This window comes from Coturnix japonica, chromosome 6, assembly GCF_001577835.2.
Source record: "Coturnix japonica isolate 7356 chromosome 6, Coturnix japonica 2.1, whole genome shotgun sequence".
In the NCBI taxonomy this organism is placed as follows: Eukaryota; Metazoa; Chordata; class Aves; order Galliformes; family Phasianidae; genus Coturnix; species Coturnix japonica.
The window spans coordinates 8,913,436-8,934,472 of record NC_029521.1 but is presented as its reverse complement, the minus strand read 5'-3'; the positions used below and the strand labels follow the sequence as shown (position 1 = coordinate 8,934,472).

The window sequence follows — 21,037 nt, the reverse complement described above, 5'->3', positions numbered from 1 at the left end:
TTTTGTTCTACAAATTGCCTCAAAAGCGACTCTTTGCTGCTGGCAAATGGGCTCAGCTGAGAACAATTAGCATCACAATGGGCTTTCGGCCTCGCAGGGCGCTTTGTCTAGCGACGACCATTCCGCTGGGGAGCACCGAGCGGGGAGGGCGCCCGACCATAAATCTCCAGCTACAAATTGAGTCGCGGGAGGAGAGGGCCAGGGAGGACTCGCGGGATCCCCTCCTCCCGGGGCCGCTGAGTGGGCGCTGTTCCTTTTCCCACCGACTCTGCGGAGCTGCCCCGAGCTCGGCGCCCTGCGTAAGGCTGAGCTCTCCTGGGGAGGCCGGGGTCGCGCCGAGGCCACTCAGCCGCGGGCACTCGGCTCCAGGAGCGCTGCGCCCTGGGGACGTGCCAAAAATGGCTCGGGGCGTGAACCTGGCTCTGAAAATAGGGGGACGCACGGCGCGAAATGCGCGCAGGGTGGTGGAGGGCGCACGGAGGGTTGCTCAAGGGCGCAGGACCCCGCTGAGCTGCTCTGAGCACACACAGTGCTCAGGCCTCCTCGCGGCCGGCGCTGTCTTCCCAGGCGCGTACTGCGCGCGATATTGAAAGATCTTGTTGGAAAGGAAAGCAGCGGGTTGCACAGGTCTGACCGCGACACACTTTATTCTCCTCTTCTTCCAATAGTAACTAAAAAATAATAAGAAAAAGAATACATTCGCGGCCCCTTCAGCGGTACAAACATACGGACCACCGCTGCCAAAAATACTCTTATATACAAAATATATATTTGTTACGAAATATAATCAATAAATACAGATAGCGACAAATTAATATAATTTACCGTTTCCGAGTACAAAACCGTGATTTGTGCCTGCCCGCCCGACCCAGGTCCTGCTTCGCCAGGCGGGACGGGGAGGGACGGGGGCCCAGCCGTCGCCCCCGGCGCAAGGTGCGCGAAGAGACCCTCGGGCGCTGTTCAGCGCCGGAGAGCGGCCCGGCTGCGCTCAGAGAAAGGAGGGGAAGGCGGCGGGGCCGCGGCGCGGGGCAGCGGGCGGTGGGGCGGCGGGGCAGGGCGAGCCCCAGGGCCCGGGGGAGGTGGCGGCGGCGACGGCGGCGGGGGGCGGCGGCGGGGGAGGTTCGGGTAAGCCCTGCTCGGCCAAGAGTAGGCTCTGCGTGAGCGCCCAGATGTAGTTGTGCGCGAAGCGGAGCGTCTCGATCTTGGTGAGCTTGGCGTCGTCGGGGAAGGTGGGCAGGACGCTGCGGAGCGCGTCCAGGGCGGAGTTGAGGTGGTGCATGCGGTTCCTCTCCCGGTCGTTGGCTTTCATGCGCCGGCTTCGCTTTTGCTTGCTGAGCGGCCCCTCGCCGCGCGCCTTCCCGCGGCCGCGCCGCGCCTTCCCCAACCCCTTCCTGCGGGCCGCCTCCCGCGGGGCCAGCGCGCTGCGGGCGGGGGACGCGCCCCGGCTGCCCGTGCCCGCGGAGCCGCCCGCGGCCGGGGATGCGGAGGCGTCGGGGTCGCCGAAGTAGGGTTGCCCGGCGCCAGGGGTGCGGTCGCTCTGAGGGGCCATCGTGCGAAGCCGAGCGGCGTCGGCCCGCGGGGAGCCGGCCCCGAGGCCCCGCTGCGCCCCGACGACGACGACTGCACCTGCACTCCCTCGGGGAAGGCTCCGCGACCGCCCCGTGCAGTCCCTTGAGCGCGGGCAGCACGGGTTGCACGGCCGGCACACGACTGCCGTTAAGCCCCTATATATAGGGCTGGCAGACAATGGGGATTTCCCGGTCGGGCGGCGTGCGCGCCCCCCCGCCCGCACCCACCCCTTGGCACGCTTTTATCTTATCAGCCCGCCGGGAGCGTGCCGGCCCGGCACCGCCCGCAGCCCCGGCCCGGCCGAGCGAGAGCCCCCGCAGCCCCTCCCGCCCCGCGCCCCCCAGGCTCCGATCGCCAGCGCCAGGCCGAGGGGGAGCCCTCTCTGCTGCCCGCTCCCGTCGCCCTCCCGCCGCACCCCGGGAAACAAGGGATGCCTCCCGCCGGGAAAGGGTCCCCCCGAAGTGTCCCCGGCCCCCCGAGCCCCGCCGGCCCCGCGCTTGGCCCGGGGAGGGCAGCCCCACCGCCGGGGCTCGGTGCGCAAAATGCTTCCGGAGCTTTGCGCACGGACGGCGGCGAGCGGCGGGGAGCTGTTCCCTCCCTGCCCTCGTTCGCCCGGCGCGGTGCGCGGGACCACGGACGGCGGGGCCGGAGCCCCCCGCGCAGCACGGAGCCCTCGGGTGTGGCGGGCGGGTCCGGCCTCGGGGCGCAGTCCGGGTGGGGCGGGAGCCCCCTGCTCCATCACCAAAACGGCGCGGCGATGCCCGCACGGGGACGACAGCTCCGCCGTTGGCCGTGCCGGACCGCGCCGGGGCGGGGGGCGCTGCCCAGGGCCGGGCCCCGCCTTCTTCTCCCCTCCGCTCGCCCGCGGTCCCCGGCCGCGGTTCGTGCCCGGGGGGGAGGCGGCGCGGGGCGCTGGGGCTCTCCAGGGGCGCGTGGCGGCTGCGCTCCCCCGCGGGCGGCGGTCGGGGAGCGGCGGAGCGGGGCCGAGGGGTGGGGGCGTGCGGCCCCGAGCGGCCCTCGCGTAGGGGCTGAGGAGAGGGCGGCGGGGGATGAATAGGGAGGACCCGGAGGGGCCTTTTTTTTTTTTTTTTTTTTTTTTTTTTTTTTTTTTTGTGCCTGTGCAATTGGATGACAAAAAAATCTGGCGAGCGAGTTTGCAAGGCTCAGACTGCCCACTTCAAACGTCCTTCAAACAAAAGCTGGAGAGGGAAAGAAAGCCCCACCTGGTACCGCTGTTTGCTAAAATAATAATAAATAGATTTCGTTTAATAAATAATTACAAGAGATTGTAAAGTGGAGTGCTTTGGGAAGCATTAATCACGGGGCCGGGGGCAGACATCACCTGCTGGCGGACGGGACAGCGGCATTGTGACATCACCTTCCCCCGCCGCCTCCCGATAACTGCCCCGAGCCGCACAAAGCCGCCCGGTGTGTTTACCCACGGGGGCAGAACCGGCACAATATCGCCGCGGACGTGATAAAAACCCGCGGGGGCTCCGCGTCGCGCTGCCGCTCGCACCTGGCCGGGTCCAGCGACGCGGGGTGGCACCGAGCGGCCCTCGGCCGCGTTTACATTGCCCCATTTTATGCTCCTTTACAACAGGTTTACTGCAAGCCCTATCTCCCGGCCCTATTTGTCTTATTTTATTGAAAACATATGGTAACCAGCGCGGCCCTCGCCTGCCAGGCGCTGGAGACGTTTCGCAAGCCGCGGTCTCCCGGCCGCTGTTTGAGCACCGGACGGGGGGGTTGGACGCAATGCTCGCCTCCCCCCGAGCCTCTCGGGGCCCTCAGCCGCCCCCACCCCGCACAGCGCGGCCCCGCGCCCCCTCCCGGGCTCCCTCCTATCCTCTCGTCCTCTCGGAGCCTCGCGCTGCGCTTTGTCACTCTGCGGAGGCGCCCGACAGATGCGCGCTGCCCCGGCCCGGTGCGGGCGCGCACGGAGCGCAGATGCCAGGCGCGGGGTGGGCAGATGCCGCTTTGTGAACGACCGCTGAGAACAAAATTTCTCCCTTCCTCCCCCCACGGTGGGGAGAGGAGAAGGGACGAGGGAGGAAATAAAGAATTAAAGAGAGAAAATAGGAGAAAGAGAGAAAAGCGGCCGTGGGAGCGCGTCCCGCCCCGCCGGGCGCACGGGGACCGCTGCGCAGCGCTCGGGACTTGAGGGGAGAAGGCGAGCCGCCCCCGCTGGAGGGTCCCCGGGGCGTCTCCCGGCCCCATTCACCACCCGGATCCCGCGGGACACGGCCAGCGGCTGTGCTGTGGCTGTGTCCAGGGAGAAGGGCTGAAGGGAGTGGGGAAACCAAATGGCCCGGGGAGGAAAGAGAAGCAGCAGGTGCCGAGCACAGATTGCTCAGCGTTAGCCGGGGTCTGTGGTGCACACAGGTGAGTGTTGTGAAACTGTTCTGCTGAGGCATTCCACAGCGATGAGGAGCATGCATGGTGTGGAACTGCAGGGTCCTCTGTCACCATTTCCCACCTGTCCCAGACCCTCAAGGTTTGCTCCCTTCGTGGAGAGCACTTTGGCCCCGCACTGATTTACCCTCACCAGGAGAGTTGCTCTCTTTAGGGCTCTCTGGCTGTGCCTGAGCTCCACAAGCTCCTGGAGAGGTCTCACAGGTACCCCCAAAACTTAACCCCACACCCCATGACAGCTCCATGGAGTGCACAGATCTCTGCCACCTGTGCAGCGCTCTCAGGCTGCCACCTCTGAGCACTCCCAGCTGTCGGGCAAAGCCCAGCTCCTGCCTTGCAGGTGCACAGTGGATTTATGACTGCTGCAACCCAGGATGCTCTCAGCAGCTGCCCATCAAGCACCAAAGAACTGAGCTGTGCTTGGTCCTGCTTTGGAGCCTCCCTTGGTCACACTTTAGGACACTAGGAAGGTAACAAAGAGATGCCAAGCACCAGCCCTGATTCTCCCCATCTCCTTCCAGTCCTTCCCACCCTACTGCCCAGGCCAGGCCAAGGCTGTTTCCAGAGAAAAGGAAATGTATTCTGCCATGGGACAAAGCATGCAATGGATGAAGTGAGCCCAGGAGTCTCTTGCACAGGAGTTGCCCATCCCCAGTCTGGCTGTGCAGGGTCAGTGGGGTGTGCAGGGATGGGAGGCATCAAAGGGAATGGGCAGCTCTGGAGAGAAGACAACGTGTATTTTTAATAAAAAGAAATCTGGGTATTTTCAACCAAAGCACTTTGCAGTACATAGCACGTAACTCTACCACCACCCAGCCCTGAAAGAGAAGCTGCACCAAGTCCAAAGCAGCCCCGAGCACTGCAGTTGCAATGAGTCGTGCTCCAAACTTGTGCCAAAAGGTTGTGGAAGTTGGTGATTTCAGCATGAAGCCTAACAGATAACCACCTCCCCAGGCCTGCAGTATCTAGGGGGCTGGGTGACTGCCAACTGTAGGGGGGGACTGGGGGATGCAGAGACCAAGGACAGAGTCTTGAAAACCTATCCAGGATGGAGGCTGCCACTAGCAGCCCCGTGGCACCATCTGTTGAGCCCGTGCCATAGCTGAGCTTGGCCATCATCAGGAAACGTTGGAGGGAGTGTGGGTTCACCCCCACTGGCTGGAGTTGCTGCTGTGCCCCACACTGGGTTCTGGTGCTCCCCAGCTCACTGCCGGTCCCCATCCCCAGAGGAGACCAGGGGGACTGGGGCTGCCTTCCTCCTTATACCCACACTCAGGGGTCCCATCACCCAACACCTGCTTCCAGGTGTTATGGACGTGCAGGGCAGCATTGCCTTGACTTGTGGAGCAGCAGGAACAGCACAACCCCATCACACCCTGCAGACTGCTCCCAGCCATCTCCAGCTTTGGGGTCCCCAGCCCAACACAGCCCTTATACCCCACGCAGGGATGCCTCTCCCTCCCCCAGTTCTCACAGAGATCCCCCCCATTTTTCCAACATCATTTCACTTTCTGGAGCAATCTTTTTTTCTCCTTTTTTTGTCCCCCTTTTTTTTTTTTTTTTAAAGCAAACCATCTACCATATGTTCTCTCCTGAAAGGGGTAATTGTTAACAGATCATTAAAACACCGTGGCGAGTGCTCTGAGATTCCTTCCCTTGGTCTTACGCATTATCCCGTCTCTGTCACCCTTTCAATGCGGCTTTGAGGGCTCTGCTTTTCTAACTTCCTTCTCGGGGGAGAAAAAAAAAATAAATGAAAGAGCCACTAAAGTGACCCTCTTCACAGCTCTCCTCCTTTCTTTTCAATGTCTTTTTCGACACCCAACAATAATTCGGGGCCGGCGTGCTGCGGGCTGGGGACTGAGGGCCGCATCCTGCCCTGCTTGTGGGCACTGGGGTTCAGGGGCAGCACACGGTGTGACATCTACCTTGCCCTTCCCTTCTGCAAAAGGGGTCTGAGCATCCCCAGCCCTTCATTGCCTTGGCTGTGGAGAGCGTGGGCACGGACAGTGAGGTTTGGTTCCACATTCCCTGCTCAGTGCATTTCCCCCCCATCCGTTGGCTGCTCCCCCCAAGCAGTGATGTGTCTGCATGGCTCAGCACAGCCTCGCACTGCTCCTCCGTGGTTCTGAGCAGCAGCACGAAGCCCTGGAACCTGTTCCTACCCAACTCCAGCACAAGAGCCTGGCACAGGCTGAAGAGCACTGACACCTGTGTTGGGACAGATGGGGAGGAAAAAAAACAATTGAATTCATTCTGGTTTTTGTTTTGGGGTGTTTTGTTTTTGTTTGTTTGTTTTTTAATAAAAGCTCCCAAGCCTTGCACAGATTCTCCAATGGCCTCCAGTAGCTCCGTGCCTGAATGTAACCCTGCGGTCCAGCAGCAGGACGCAGCGATGCCGCCGGCAGCGATGAGCCACGAAAACATCGGCTCGACGCATCTGCAGACGGCAGCAAATCGCTCTCTGCTCTCGGTTTCCTCGATTCTGCCGTGACGCACAAAGTGTGATGCTGCCTCCTGCTGCCGGGCGTGGGCACAGAGCCCCATTGACAGCCCCACTGAGCCCTTGCACTCTGAGCAGCGATGCTCAACCACCCCTGGGCTGCAGACGGTTTCGGTTCGCACAGCACCCATCCCACAAGGCCCATCTCCACTTCAACCCGCTCCCATCTCCCTGCAGAGCCACTCACACCCCTCCTCCCCACCCGTGGCTGAGAGCTGCTCGTAGAAAGGCACGAACAAAGCAGACACCAGCTCTCTCAGCACCAAAGGATGCTCAGCAGACAGATCTTGGGCAGCTGAGATGGAAAATAAAGTAAGAAAAAAAAGTGGGGTTTTTTTGTGCCCTGTCAAGCCCACACCGCTAGAGGGGGGCTGTTTGTCGCGGTCCCAAAGCAGCAGCTCCGCAGAGCGCTTGGGGGGGTGAGGTGGAGGGAACGCAGCTCGGGGGTAAGCGATATTCAGCACTATTCAGCAACCTCAGAAGGAAGTAATGCTGGATCCGACCCACCTGAACCACAGTATCATTCCATGCCAGTATCCATCCCATCAGAAGGGCAGGAGCTCTTTGGGAAGGGCCCACCTGTGCATCATGAGCAGGGTTGCAGTTGTTTCCTCATAGAGGTGACCACTGCTGGGACCAGCACAGCCATGGGCACACTGAATGAGGTGCTGGCAATGGGTCCCCAGTTCTTGCTGAGCACCGGCAGGGAGGAATCAGTAAACCCCACTCCCAAACACCGTGCTAAGAATTGCAAGTGGCCCCAAACCTTTGTGCCCCACCACCTGCTGTGCTGAAGAACTGCTCCCCAGCAGCCCCAAAGATTCTCCCATAATTTTATAACCACCCAAAATCCAGGCATACTTTTTTTGCCCCCGCTTACCCAAATTCCCAGAGCAAACACCAGAGTGTGCCGTGGAGGAGACAACCAGACACTGCTGATGGTAAGAGAGATGTTTGACCTCTTTCTAACCATCAGTCATGCTGTCAGCAGTGAAGGACTGAGCCAAGTCTTTTCCAAGAGCCATGGAGATGTGGCACTGAGGGACATGGCTCAGTGTGAGGTTGGTGCTGGCTGGGTGACCCAAGTGGGCTTTTCCAACCTGAATACTTTTCTGATTCTTTTCTAGTAGATGGAAAAGCACTGAATTTCCTTAGAAATCCTTGGTATGGGAAGCAGCTCCTGCTTTCTCAGCATTGAGAGTCCAAATGGTTTTGGAAAAAAATATATATATATATATTTATTTTGACAAGAATCAAATTCAGAAACATTTCAACATAGATAATTCCCCCCAAATCCTTCTAACACTTAATTTACTAATGAGGAAAAATACAGTACGTACAAGACTCAAACATCTCATAAACTGATACAAAAGCCAGACAGTAACAAATCGCATTAAAAGTCTATCGAGCATTACCTGATTAATCCAACATTGGCATTTGCCCCATCATTAAAAGGCACAAAGGACCGAGCAATGAAGTGTTCAGTGTCACATCCATTACTGTCAGTAAATCCATCGAGATTAGCATAAAAAAGTCATTAAACACGTGTTTAATATTCACCCTTTAGATCAGCAAGAAATCTCTCCTCTGATTTGCAACCAGTAAGGAAATGAAATTGGGAAAGGCACAGAGAGGCTGCCCAGGACACAGAGCCCCAGCCTCACCTTCCAGCATACAGCCAACAGCTGCGTTTGCTAGCAAGGCTGCCCTGCTTGCAGTCAGGCCCCAAAGGTGCACAGGGACTTAGAAGGTTCCTTCCAACCCAAGCCATGCTGTGAGTCCATGACACCAGCATTACCCCACTTCGGGGTCAGTGGGCAGCCCCCAACATTCTTCTTGGTTGGAGAGGGCGGCCTCTCCAGAGGGAGGAGGGCGATGTGGAATGGTGCACACATGGTGATTCCACAGCTGTGTAGGCACGGTGGTTACCTGGTCTGCTTCCCAAGGAGCTAGGAGCAACCTGAGCATGGCACCCAGGGATCTCACAACAGCTCAACACACACCTAGAGGCAGTGGAAATGTTAGAAATACTAAGACCACAGGGTAAAGAAGAGACTCTGCTTTTGGTATTCTGCTTGGAAAGAAATACCAAAGAAGAGTTAGAGTTGATCAGTCACACCCAATGTCCGTAATGGCCACAGAAACACAAACCAGCACGCAAGCTGACGGGCTCTGGAGGTTCCTGCTGTCAGCCTGGGTAGCACATGCAGCAGCCTCCATTGGAAAAATCAGGATCAGGGCGCTGCCGCATCTCCCCGAACAGGCTTTCACCAAGTTTGTGCTCAGCTATGATGTCTTCCACCCGTGTGATGTACAGCAAGGACAGCAGCACCCCCAGGAACTGCAAAACAAGGGCATCGCCTGCTGCTCATTGTGCCTCATAGCACTGCTTGCACAAAGCAGGTACACAGCGCAGGCAGAGGGGCACAGTGTAGCATTCATACTGACAGTATAGAATTGTACAGTATCCCAAATTGGAAAGGACCCATAAGGGTCACGGAAAGCAAGCCCAAACAGCTCCCATCCCAGCTGACCACAGCAAGAAGCGGGATATCTCATACTGAAATTTCTGATGGGGATTTTGCATAGAAGGGAAAATACAAGATACTGGGGGTTGGAGCTGGATGATTCTTGACATCCCTTCCAAGCCAACCCATTCTATAAGAAATGAGTAGTGCTTGTGAACAGCTGATACAGCAAAAGATTTCCCACAGCACAAAGACACTCCCTGTGAAGCCACGGCCCACTTACCTGGGGGAGCAGGATGCCCAGCAGAACGCCAGCCATGATGCTGTAGTTGTCCAGAAACCAAATGAGCACTGCATTGGTGCACCCACGGACATAGATGACGTCTTGGATACTCAAGCGCTGCAAAGCAACAGAGCAGACATCATTAAAAAACTAAAAGCCACCTTATTCTAAGCTAACTCCCCCAAAGAAGTGCATCTCATTCTAATTGTAGACCACATAGGAAGGACAGAAGAGTCTCTGCCACTTTTATCGGCACTTCCAAGTTTTAAGTGCAGCAGTGGAAAAACATTAATTATAATTATATTATATTATATTATAAATAGCCTACAAAAAGGCACCACCCCAAGAGGCGAGCACAGCACAGCAGCTCTGCTCCTCTTCCAGGAAAGAGCTCTTTCCAAGTATTTCAGATCCCAATGGTGGGTATTTCATTCTGATGTCCTAAATTGGCTGTACAGAAACCGACTGTAGTCACGCCACTACTCTGAATATTGATGTGTCCTTCTTTGCTGTGCAGTTATTGTAAGTGGGAGGTTATTTCTGGAAGGAAATGCTTCACACATGTGTCAAGAAAGGAACAACAGAAAATGCACAATCACCTACAATCAGTTTAATGGTTGCTTTAACTTTTCAGTAGATTTGAGCATGTAGAAAACCTTTTGTTACTGACAAGGATAAGCTCCCAAAATCAGAACCTTTTACCATCACAAAATGGGTGCTGATTACTTTACCTCTTTGTCAATGGTCTTGTATCCACACATGGTGTTGATAATGTCTGTCTGAAAAGAAAAAGAGAAATAAATTGTAGAGTAAAGCACAAACCCAGAGGTGCCACCACCTCAGGTCATGGGCTGGGGACAGCCACACCACACTGCTTCACCCGGTCACTACACAGCCAGGAAGTGAGGGACAGCTCGCAGCAGCGATACTTGTGCCCAGCTCAGCCCCGGGAAAGCAGAATGATGATTACAGCAGGGAGAACCAAGAGCTTCTCCCAGGACCCCCAAAGTCAGACCTCCACAAGGCAGCTGACCCCCATCCACCCAGCAAGGAGCACGGTGCCACAAACTGAAGCTGGCCATGACAGTCCTATAAGCTATGGCTGTTTCCATGCAACAGCCAGTTCTAATTTTAAGGCTTTAATGGCTTAACTCATCACATTAAGAAAGCCAGGGATTATGGCCGTCGTTCCATCACGATGACAACTTTCAACTTGGAAATACCTGAAACCTAAATAATTTCCAGTACTACAAACGCTTACATGAATACATTACAAACCCAAAGCCTGAGTGTTTGCATTCACAGAGGATTACCAAAACACTTTCTGCAGCCATTTAATGCTTTGCTCGAGCTGTGAAGCCCAACAAGCCTGACAAGGCTTATAGGAAAGTACTGCTCTTGACTTACAAACCAAACATAAAGCCCATTGGGATCAAAGTAATGCACAAAGCCAGTGACAGAGAAAAATGAGAAGAAGCAAACCAGGAAAATAAAACAGAGCAAACTCTACCCTGGCACAGAAAGACACAGAACTGAGATTTCTAAGTGCTGGTGGCCAGGAGCTCATCTTTTAAGCACTCCAGAAGTCGGCTCTCCCTTGACCACATGACACACAGACAAACCAGGTTTGGGGCATTGAAGCTCTCCCAGCCTCTTCTGAAAGCACAAGGGGAGGTCCCAGCTGCAGTACTGGGGCACAGTTGCGAGGGGACCACCACTCTCATAGCACTTGAGCCTGACATAAACAGACGGCCACCAGCAAAATATTGGACACCAGGGAACTTCATGACATCATCGCTGAATTTTAAACACAACGTTTGCTAACAAGACATCATGGTACAAGAAACTGTGCTCGATGGAGATAAATGCATTCAAAACCAAAGTTTGCATACATCTGGGGATGGATTGTTATCTCCGTTACACTTGTGTAAGTCTTTAATAAATACTTTGACCGGACAATAATTCCTTCAGATTTCCCCAACAGCAGCACAACCAGGGCCTGGCTCGTCCTGCACAAGGCTTTCAAAACAGATCCGAAGCCGACCCTCCTACACGAACAGGAGTTTTCCATGACTACAGAGTCACTGAGTAATTGCAAACGTATCTGTGGCTTTCCAGGACAGAAACCAGCCTGTATTTGGAAGCATTTGTCAGGCAGCCAAGATTGATGCATCTCCCAGTGTTTTCTAAAGGCAGCAGGCTGTACAGCCGCACTGCTAACACTGCCCTGCCCAATCCACAGTTCTGCAACCACAGCACAGATACCAGCCCTTATGCTTTGCAGCATCTGGCTGAGCACTCCAGCCTTAAATAAGGGGATATCCATCATCTAGGGGCTTCTCCATACTTCTCAACTAACTACACTGAATTAACAAACCACGTGCTACATCTCCTCTGCAGGAAACCCTATCCCTCCTCCCCAGATGTCAGCGAAACCCAGGAAAATGGAACTCCTTGCATTCCTCAAGGAATTCCTTGGTTTTAATACTTTGCTGACTTCGGGTTGCTCTTGAAATACACAGTCTATGTGATTACCTGTCCCATGGCATGTGGCATTATCTCAGTTCCCTACAGAAACAGGAAGAGCCCATTTGTCACAGACAAATCCCAAACACTCGCTCAGTTACAAAATCCATCACTGCAAACTCTATGTAAAATAAGGAACACGCACCAAACACAGGACCTAATAATTCTAAAGGAAACATCTGCATAGCACCAACAGCCACTACTTGTTACAGCGCTTCCCCTCACAGCGCTGCTGCATTTCTACACACATGAACTAAGCTTTTAAAATAAGGCTCTGATTGAGGAGGGCGAGACTCAGAGAAACAAGCACTCCATTGAAACCACTCTGAGCAGCCAGACTGCTCTCTCTGAGCCACCTCTGCCTCCCTTCATCACCAACTGAAGGCAGAAACCTGGGCTCTCCTGCCAGCTCCACACAGTTGTGGATCAGCATATATCACTTTCAGATACACGACTTCTCAAACACCTCAGGCTTAAAACATAGCTGTTTAGCTTTGGTTTCTGAGAGTAAATCTCAGCTCTGCACAGATCTAAACACACTTCTTCTGACACACAAGAATGTGCAAGTGTAAGCAATAGACACCTTTGTACTATACACACTTCTCAGTAATATCCAGCTGGATTACTGAGATTACTATTGCGTTTCTCTTTCCTTCATTAATCAAACACCCAAGTCTGACAAGAAAAGGGCAGCGCCTAGCAGGCACCGGTGGGCTATCCATCACAGGTCTCTGTTGGAAGGGATTCAGGAAAGAAGCCTTGAGGTGCTGACACAAGTGGCAGGGCTGGCACCAAGGGGGCATCACTGCCCACCAGTGGCCCAAGGGATGTGAGCACAGCGAGGTGATGGGTGCCATGTTTCAGCAGTAGTGGTACAGAGATATAACAAGAAGTGATGGCCTCAGGTTGTGCCAGGGAGATTCAGGTTGGGTATTATGACACATTTATCCTCTGAAAGAGCAGTGATGCAGTGGCACAGGCTACCCAGGGAGGTGGGGAAGTCACCATCCCTGGAGGTGTGAAGATGTGGCACTGAGGGACATGGGCAGCAGAAGGTGGATATGAGAGGGCTTTTCCACGTTCCATGCTTCTATCTTTCTATGACTGAGCTGTGATAGGCTGATGGTTGGACTTGATGAACTTGGAGGCCTTTTCCAACACTAATGATTCTAAGATTTATCCGTCTGCTAGGACAGAGGTTGGCTCAGCTAATGAGACAGCAGACTCACCTTGTTCCGGACACAACACGTGTAAGGCACTCCACAGGCCAGAGGTCCTGGAGCAGCACAGTCGTGGTACACATTCTTTGACCAATCTGTATAGTCTTCCCCACCACAACACTTAAACTGCAAACATGACACAGAAGGCAAAGGCAAATGGCAGATTGTTGCAAAAACTCTTCTAACAACTGGAGAGAAAAGTAGGAGTAAAGCAGTTTTAAGAGCACTGAGGGACTGGGCAGCTCCCCAGGAAGACAAATGTATTAGAGAAGTACAGTTATATACACAAGAAAAATACATTTAAAAGGGGAAAAAATTCTGATTAGATGGAGTGACAAATATTTACACCTCCTGAATGCTTTCAGAATCAGCCAGGCTACAAAGATCAGTACAAAATAGGAAAAAATAAAGACTCTCTGATTGCAAGTAGAAAACTTGTTTAATAATATATCTTATATAAAGTCATATCCAACGTGTGAAGGATCAACAACGGAATGCTTTCATGCTCAGGACAAACAGAAAGTGTAGAAAGAGACCCAAGTGGCATTTAAAATATCTGAGAGTGGCATAGCTAAGGCAGCATAGCTCAGCAATGGGCTATCAGTTCAACTGACAATATTCCTGATCACGCCTAAAAGAAAACAACATTGATCTAAGGCATTAAAAAAATCCATCAAAATATTTCAGGTGTCATTGAGTTAGTAGAACTGAGATCTAGCAAAAGTAAAATACTGTAAGGTTACACTCACTTAATACAAATATTCACTCTGTTTTAAAGGAAGGGAGAAGCAGCAGTTTACTTCATTGCTACCATTTATCTTACTGCATATATACAAAATGTGGGGCAGCGCATGGAAACTTTAAAGCATTATGAAGTATTATGACAAAACTTCCTCGGGACAGTTTGGTTTTGACAGACTTTCCATGCTGACTCTGTTTTTCAAAGCAGGCTGCCCTTACCATAGCAAGGTCATAAAACATCCATAGCATTTACTAAGCTAACTTTTTCAGTGTTTTTAATTTGGCACGGCCACAGGCACCACGTGGGCTCTGCAAGCACATTTCTGAACGTTTTCTGCTTTTCCTGTCATCCCTGAACTGCATGGCAGTACTCTTCCCTAAGCCAAGAAACATTTCAACACGGCAGTGTTAAAAAAGATCTAGGGCTGTGAGTCAACTGCACGTGCTATTAAGTAATGCTCAGCTGTGCTCACCGCAATTTCTGAATTTTAATTGCAGGTATATACACCTCCACAGGGATTTCATTTGAATAACCACCCTATTAAGGGGCTTGCTACACATCTTTGAGTGTAAATGCAACCAGCCAGGTTCAAACAGCCCCACTGCCACCTCTCTTCTCCACTTCCAGCACTTCTGATGGTTAACCATTGGTTTTGGATGTCTTAGACAAACCAACAGAAACAAAAAGAAGAATTTGGGTGGAATTGAAGCTGAGTTTGTCCAAACCTGGCTGTAGGACCCATAGAAAAATCAAACATTTGATTGATCCACATCCCTGGATCACCAAGGACCCACTACATCTTAGCATTACTTGGGACTGAACTAGTCTTCAGATAAGGAAATAATGAACAAACCCGCTTTTGAACAGAATCCATGATGTTCTTGAAGTCTAAATCATCATAGTAATTCTCAATTCCTCTTCTAATGTTATCATTCAGAAACTTGATCGTCTAGAAGGCAAAAGCAAAAAGACTCATCAGTCACAAATGCTGAAAGTTAAAGAAAAGGTCAACATTGTCAGGCTCTGAGCTGTAGGCATCCCTGTTCACAACAGGGGAGCTGGGCTAGATGGCCTTTAAGGGTCTCTTCCAATTCTAAGGGTACTGTGATTTGGTAAGTGCCAGCTGTGGGTGGTGAGCACAAAAGGACAGCCCATTTTTTATTTATTTTCTTAAAACAAAAATGGTTATCACATTCTTAGAAATTAGAATGTGGCAATTAGAAATGCAATTAGAAATGCCACCTCCGTTTAGCATGCCCTGAGGCTCGATACTTGCCCTTGGGATGCTGGGACATGCTCTGTCTTTCAAGAGCACCAAACAGATGTGAGCAATAAGGACAAGCAGGACCTCATGACAACCAGTTGTTCTACATCCCCAGAGCAGCAGGGCAAACAGGCACAACGGACACACGCTCACAGATACAGACAATGCTCTCTTTGTAAATACACACCACTGAAAGGTATTTCTTACAATAAGCACAGCATGGAGAAAAGAAATAGAATGCCTCATATCTGAGAACGGAACAGGGAAAGAAATGAAAGGGGGAAAAAAAGCACTGGGACATGTACAACGATCAGCATTTACATGGAGTCTCTTAGCTTGTGCTTCTATTAAATGCTTACTTCCCATCCTCACCCCAACGCATCCATCCCTCTCACAGCACAAACACAAAGCCCTGGCCCAGGGCACCGCCGCCAACGAGTGCAGAGGGAAACTGCTTAGTGCAAGCAAATCCAACAATGTGCTTTCTATGTACAAAAGCCAATCACTACTGCTCCTCACCCTCTCAGCAAATACCATTCGGTGTTTACTTCACTTTCTGACCCACGGCATCCCCTCCTACACTGAATGGGCTGCAGTGCTCCCACCATGGCTCATGAGAGCACCATGCACAGGGTGCACGTTCTTACTATTAAACTCAAAGAAATAATATATGGTTTTCCACCTGGAAAAATATATCTGAGCTTTTTGGTTTTTGTTTTTTTAATGAAGGTGCAGTAAACTTGTAAATGTTGATGCCTGCTATAAAACTGAGCTCTTTTGCTTATGGATGTGGGCAGGGAAGAGATGCCACTCAGGTCAGGCATGTTGGCCAGTAAACAATAACTTGGTCCCCAAATGCAAATGTGAACCAGCAACCTGAGAGAAAGAAGGAAAATAAGAACATGCAATACATTAAGAGCTGAATACCTGTTTTGCCTGTACCAAACCACAGACAGATATTCCCCAAATTCTCCATCCTGGAGTCCATTTCCAGAACTGATGACCAGTTCCACTCTTCCCTAACCCAAACAGCCCTGAGGAGCCTGTGCTCATCTTCAGGCTTCCTTCAGCTCCGCTGACAAACTGAACACCTTTCTTTGCTCAGCAGCACAGCCATAACACCACACTCACAACCCCAGCTCACCTGGTTTCTGAAGATCAAGGCCACAACAGCACCTGCCAGCTCCATCATCAGGCACAGACCCAGGATGTACATGAACTGGAAAAGAAACAACACCAAGTGAGACCTTACAACAAAACCAGAATTACTCCTTCAATGACTGCGATCAAGCCTGTAACACTGCTTACATTCCAAATGTGAGATATGTTCAAAGAAAAATAGTCTTTGTTTTGTTCTTGTAAAAATTGCTTATGCAACAGGCAAGACTTCTTCCCCCGCTTTCACAGAATCACAGAATGACCCGGGTTGGAAGGGACCTCAAGGATCATGTAGTTCCAACCCCCCTGCCTGGCAGGGCCACCAAACATACACCTTTACTAGATCAGGTTGCCCAGGGCCCCGTCCAACCTGGTCTTGAACACCTCCAAGGACGGGGCATCCACAACCTCACTGGGCAGCCTGTTCCAGGACCTAACCACTCTCCTAGTGAAGAACTTCCCCCTAACATCCAACCTAAATCTACCCTCTTTTAACTTAAAACCATTTCCCCGTGTCCTGCTATTGTCAGCCCTTTTGAAGAGTTTGCTCCCCTCCTGGGAGTAAGTTCCCTTTAGGTATCGAAAGGCTGCAATGAGGTCACCCCGCAACCTTCTCTTCTCTAGGCTGAACAAACCCTAGATATTTTTTCCCTCCAATCAGCAAATCTATAAACTTCTGCTCTGAATGGAAACAAAACTAAGAGGTGCATTTATCATGCTGAGATATTTTACCTACAAGAGCATCCCACTTCATAGCGAAGCACATAAATGTTCAACTACATGCAGAACATTACACTTTTATGTTCCAAAGACAGCAAATACCTGTTAGCTTTCATTTCTTTGGTCAAGTGGTGCTTTAGAGTAACCCAAGCCGTTTTCAATCAGTTTGTCAGTGTTAAATCAGAGGCAAGCTCTTGCATTGGTAAATTTTAGTGCGTAGTTCTCCTTCCATCTACTTGTGTAAGTCTGGTTCCTTCATAACAACAAAATTCACCATGGAAGCTTCACAATCTCCAGCAGTCTCAGAACAAACCCAGGGTTGATTTCAGGAGGAGGCTTTTCCCAGTCAGTGTAATTTGGACTCAACCCACTGGGTGGCAAAACCCAGACTCTGAGCTCATCTGTTTTGGATGGATGGGGTACATGCAGCACCACTTCAGGTGTCCCTGCTCTTCTATCATTAATGAGTGCTTTAACCAAGGCAGATGCATTCACCCCAGACTTCTCCCTTCGGTTCCTCCCATGCCGTGCTGCTTTCAACTCTGTGCCACCCAGACCAGCACCAGTGTTGCAAATTGCTGGACAGACAGATGTATTTGCTGCTGCTAAATGGGGAATCAGTCCAAAAAACAGACTGAGGGACTTCCAGGCTCACCCCCACAGCATAAACAGAAAGCATGCTCTGTGCCAGATAGGGAAGCACAACCCCTGGATGGGTTCTCAGCCATTTGATGAGGAGAGCACACCACTTTTCAGCCAAGTTCCAGCAAATAGTTTCAAAGTTCACGATGACCTCTTGCCTTGGTCTATGTAACATCCTCTCCTACCTCTTCCCCAAGCTGGGGGTATCTGGGCCCCAGCCATCTCCACACAACATGACCAAGGCAGGTTCTTGCTCTCACAGCTGCCTCTGGTTGAAACAAGAACTTGTTAGAGGAACCACCATGTCCAGAACTAACCCCTGTTCCTCAGTCCCCCAGCCAGCAGCCTGTGAGAACCCCCTGAGAAGCTGCAGCCACACCTCGGGGGCAGTACTCCAATCATTCATCTCCCCAAACATACCCACAGTACAAAGAAATGGGCACATGCCACAGTGCCAGGCCAACCTCTCAAGGTAGCAGGGAAGCAGCTGCCATCACCTGGCATCTACTCCTTCTGAATAAATCAAGTTTTTAGGTCAATTTTTGACAGCAGCTTTCCTAAAAAAAGCAGCCTGGTTCCCTCCATCCAAAACAGATGACCTCAGGATCTGGGTTTTACCACCCAACAGGACACGCGGGAGATGTTTCCATAGCACATCTGCTCCCCAGCCCTCTGGAGCACAGCCAGCTCCAGACTTCCATTTCTCATCAGCATCTCCATGCCCATGGAGCAGCAAACCACCCGCCACAAAGTCAGGGAGCGCAATGAAATATTTTTCAGTGTAGACCTAGAAAGGGCTCCAACTCTGAATGCATGCGATGCTGCAAATAAGCTCTAACTATCACAAAGAAGAATCAAACAGTACTTACTGCTTGAAGAAGGCAGAGGTTGTCCCTCAAGGAAGCCAGCACACCCACAAAGGACACTAAGAACATGATAATGCCCAGAAGGATTAAAATGATGGCCGGGGCTAGGAAGGCACTTTCTAGAGTCTTGTACTTCTGTCTTTCGACTTCTGCATAGATCCCGACAGCAAGAACAAGGCCCCCGATCACCTGGAACAAAAACAGAAAGTGAAGATAATGCTTCTTTTCCACTCCCACTGTACCAGATCCACGGTCAGGTGGACCTTCGTCCTGCTGCCACCCGGATAAACCCACGTGAATTCTCTTCGTTTTAAAGCACAGCACAGCCTTAGCAGTGCTCTGGGAAACGTGAGCGCCTCGAGGCTGCGGGACTGTACGCACACCCCCAGGACAACCTGTATCCTGCCGACGCCAGGGAGCGGCCGGCTCAGAGCATCACAGGACGGCTCAGGGCGGAGGGGACCCTCGAGACCACCCAGTCCCCATTCCGTGCTGCGGGCAGGGCTGCCAACCGCGAGACCAGGCTGCAACCCGGGAGGGATAGGGGGAAACGCGCCCCTCTCCTCCGCTTTTCTCCAAGCGCAATCAGCAGCAGAATCCCAGCCGTCACCGTCCGCTGCGCTCCGGTTCTCTTACAGACCCTCGGCCCGTTCACCAGGCGGCAGCAGCTCCGCACCGCACCCCGCTGTGAGGATGATCTCGTCCCTGCGAGCAGAGGGGGAACGCAGCCCTTCCGCAGGCACCCGCCCGCTTCCATCCCGCATCCCTCCGGCCCGCAGGGAAGCCAGCAGCCGGCCTCGGTTCGCTTCTCCCAGTGAACCCCGGGGGCTTCCTCTGGGGCTTTCCCACGGAGAAGAGGAGCGACTTTGCAGCACCACCCGCACGGGTAGCGCTTCTTTAAAGCGCTCGCTCGCTGCAGCGCTTCCCAATCACATCGCGGTGGTCTGTCTCCATAGGGTTCCATAGGGCGACGGACACGGGCGCTGCCGCTCGCAGGAGGCGGCCCAGGCGCGGCTGCAGGTGCCCGGGTCCCGCGAGGAGCCCCGCCCCGGGCAGCGCCGTGCGGCCGGAGGGACCCCGCAACCCGATGTAGCGATAAAGCGGGGCTCAGGAGCAACACAGCGGCCAGCCCTCCTTTCCCAAACACCGCAGCTACAAAAAGCAGGCGGGCTTCATCCCCGCAGCCGCGCAGGGACAAAGCAGCCCCCGCCCCAACGCAGCCCCCGTCCGCTCAGCTCACCCAGAAGGCGGTGCAGTAGGTGATGAGGCTGAACTTAAGGCAGAGGTAGGAGAGCCGCGCACAGTACCGCGCCTGCTCCGCGTCCCCCGTCGCCATCCCGGTAGCACCTGCCGCTCCGCTCCGCTCCGCCCGGAACCGCCGCTTCCGCCCGCGGAGGGCGAGGGCAGCGGGGACGCGTCCCCGGACCGAGCGCGTCCCCGGCGCTGAGCGCGTCCCCGGAGCCGAGCGCCGCGGCTGCGCGCTGCGGGGAAAAGGCTCGGCCGGGAGCGGGGACGCTCATTCCGATTATTCCTTACCTAAGTTATCGCCAATTTTGAATGCCTCTGACACCTACCACCTCGTCCCTTTGGTATCACTCACAGTCGGATGTCCCTCAGCATCACCCCTGGTTAACAACTTGTGGCTTCGGTTGCCATTTCCCAACACATTCCCTTGTTTTCATGCTCCAGTTTTAGCAAACATGATCTCAGAGCAGGACATGCTGGATGGGGACACTGCGTGATAGCATCACCCATTTGCCCATTGGTGCTGCTCTTAGATTTCTATAAAGAAGCCATATGAAAATAGTTGAATAACCCTCTTTTGTCTAATCCCAGGATTTGCCTCGATACCAAAACAGCATCTTTCTGAACACAACTAATAGAGGTTAGCAGTAAACAACCTTCCTCTCAAAGCTGAGGCAAACATGCAATACGGTGACAGCCTCCACTACCACTCTGTGCTATCATTCCAAAAGACAAAACGTACCTTGTTCACGCTCCTCGACCTTCCAGCCCCACATCTTTTGTTTGCATCTCTCACCCTTTGCTCAGGCCTCTATCGCGCCGGTAGTAAAAGCAACAATGACAGCAGCCAAACCCAACCCCAGCCTTAGGTTGTCCCTTCCCTGCTGTGTCCCCAGGAACACTGCAAGAACAGATTTTGCTCATGGCCACAGGCAAGTATGAATTCTCGAGGAACCTGGAGCTGCCTTTGCAAAAATCACTCCAGTTTGGAAGCAAAAAGGCCAAGAGTGCACGCTCCCAGCCTGGCCAGGTGCCAGGCTGATAGCCTTGTCACAGCAATACCAGCCAGAGGGTTAGGGCAGTGGCTGGAAGTGAGTGCAAATCCCTGGTGACGGCATGGCACACGCGAAACACATCCTGCTTCCAGCACAGCAGGCATAAGCTGCTGCCAAACAGCCTTTTAAACCTCAGCCTTGCTGTGCTGCTTGTATTTATGTAGCTTGCTCCAGCTCTGACAGTGAACAGACCTGTGCTCACTCAGACCAGGCTGCTCACACACTTTTCTGCACCAGCTGGAGGTGGGGCTGAATTTCCAGTAGCTGAAGGGGGATTTCTGGGGCTCCAGATGGACCCTGAGTGCCAGCATCCCTCCAAAGCCGTACCAGAAGTCACTGCTCAGGTCTGGCTGTGGCAATA

General features: G+C 52.9%; 2 protein-coding genes across 3 annotated transcripts; both read right to left on the bottom strand.

Moving 5' to 3' along the window:
- Positions 1-988: 988 nt before the first annotated feature.
- NEUROG3 (neurogenin 3) lies at positions 989-1,549 on the bottom strand. Its single transcript, XM_015866276.1, has one exon. The coding sequence runs from the start codon at positions 1,547-1,549 to the stop codon at positions 989-991; it is 561 nt and encodes a 186-aa protein (XP_015721762.1).
- Positions 1,550-7,696: 6,147 nt separating this feature from the next.
- TSPAN15 (tetraspanin 15) lies at positions 7,697-19,848 on the bottom strand. 2 transcript variants are annotated; one of them, XM_015866390.1, is made up of 8 exons: positions 19,617-19,848; positions 18,380-18,565; positions 16,135-16,209; positions 14,580-14,675; positions 12,994-13,110; positions 9,970-10,017; positions 9,239-9,355; positions 7,697-8,828 (listed from the first exon to the last, which is right to left on the bottom strand). In XM_015866390.1, exons 1-8 carry the CDS (start codon positions 19,710-19,712, stop codon positions 8,676-8,678), a joined length of 888 nt encoding a protein of 295 aa, XP_015721876.1. In that variant the 5' UTR covers positions 19,713-19,848; the 3' UTR covers positions 7,697-8,675. The 2 variants fall into 2 exon arrangements, with proteins under 2 accessions (XP_015721876.1, XP_032301428.1); XM_032445537.1 differs by lacking the exon at positions 19,617-19,848 and adding an exon at positions 19,017-19,557.
- Between the last annotated feature and the right edge of the window lie 1,189 nt (positions 19,849-21,037).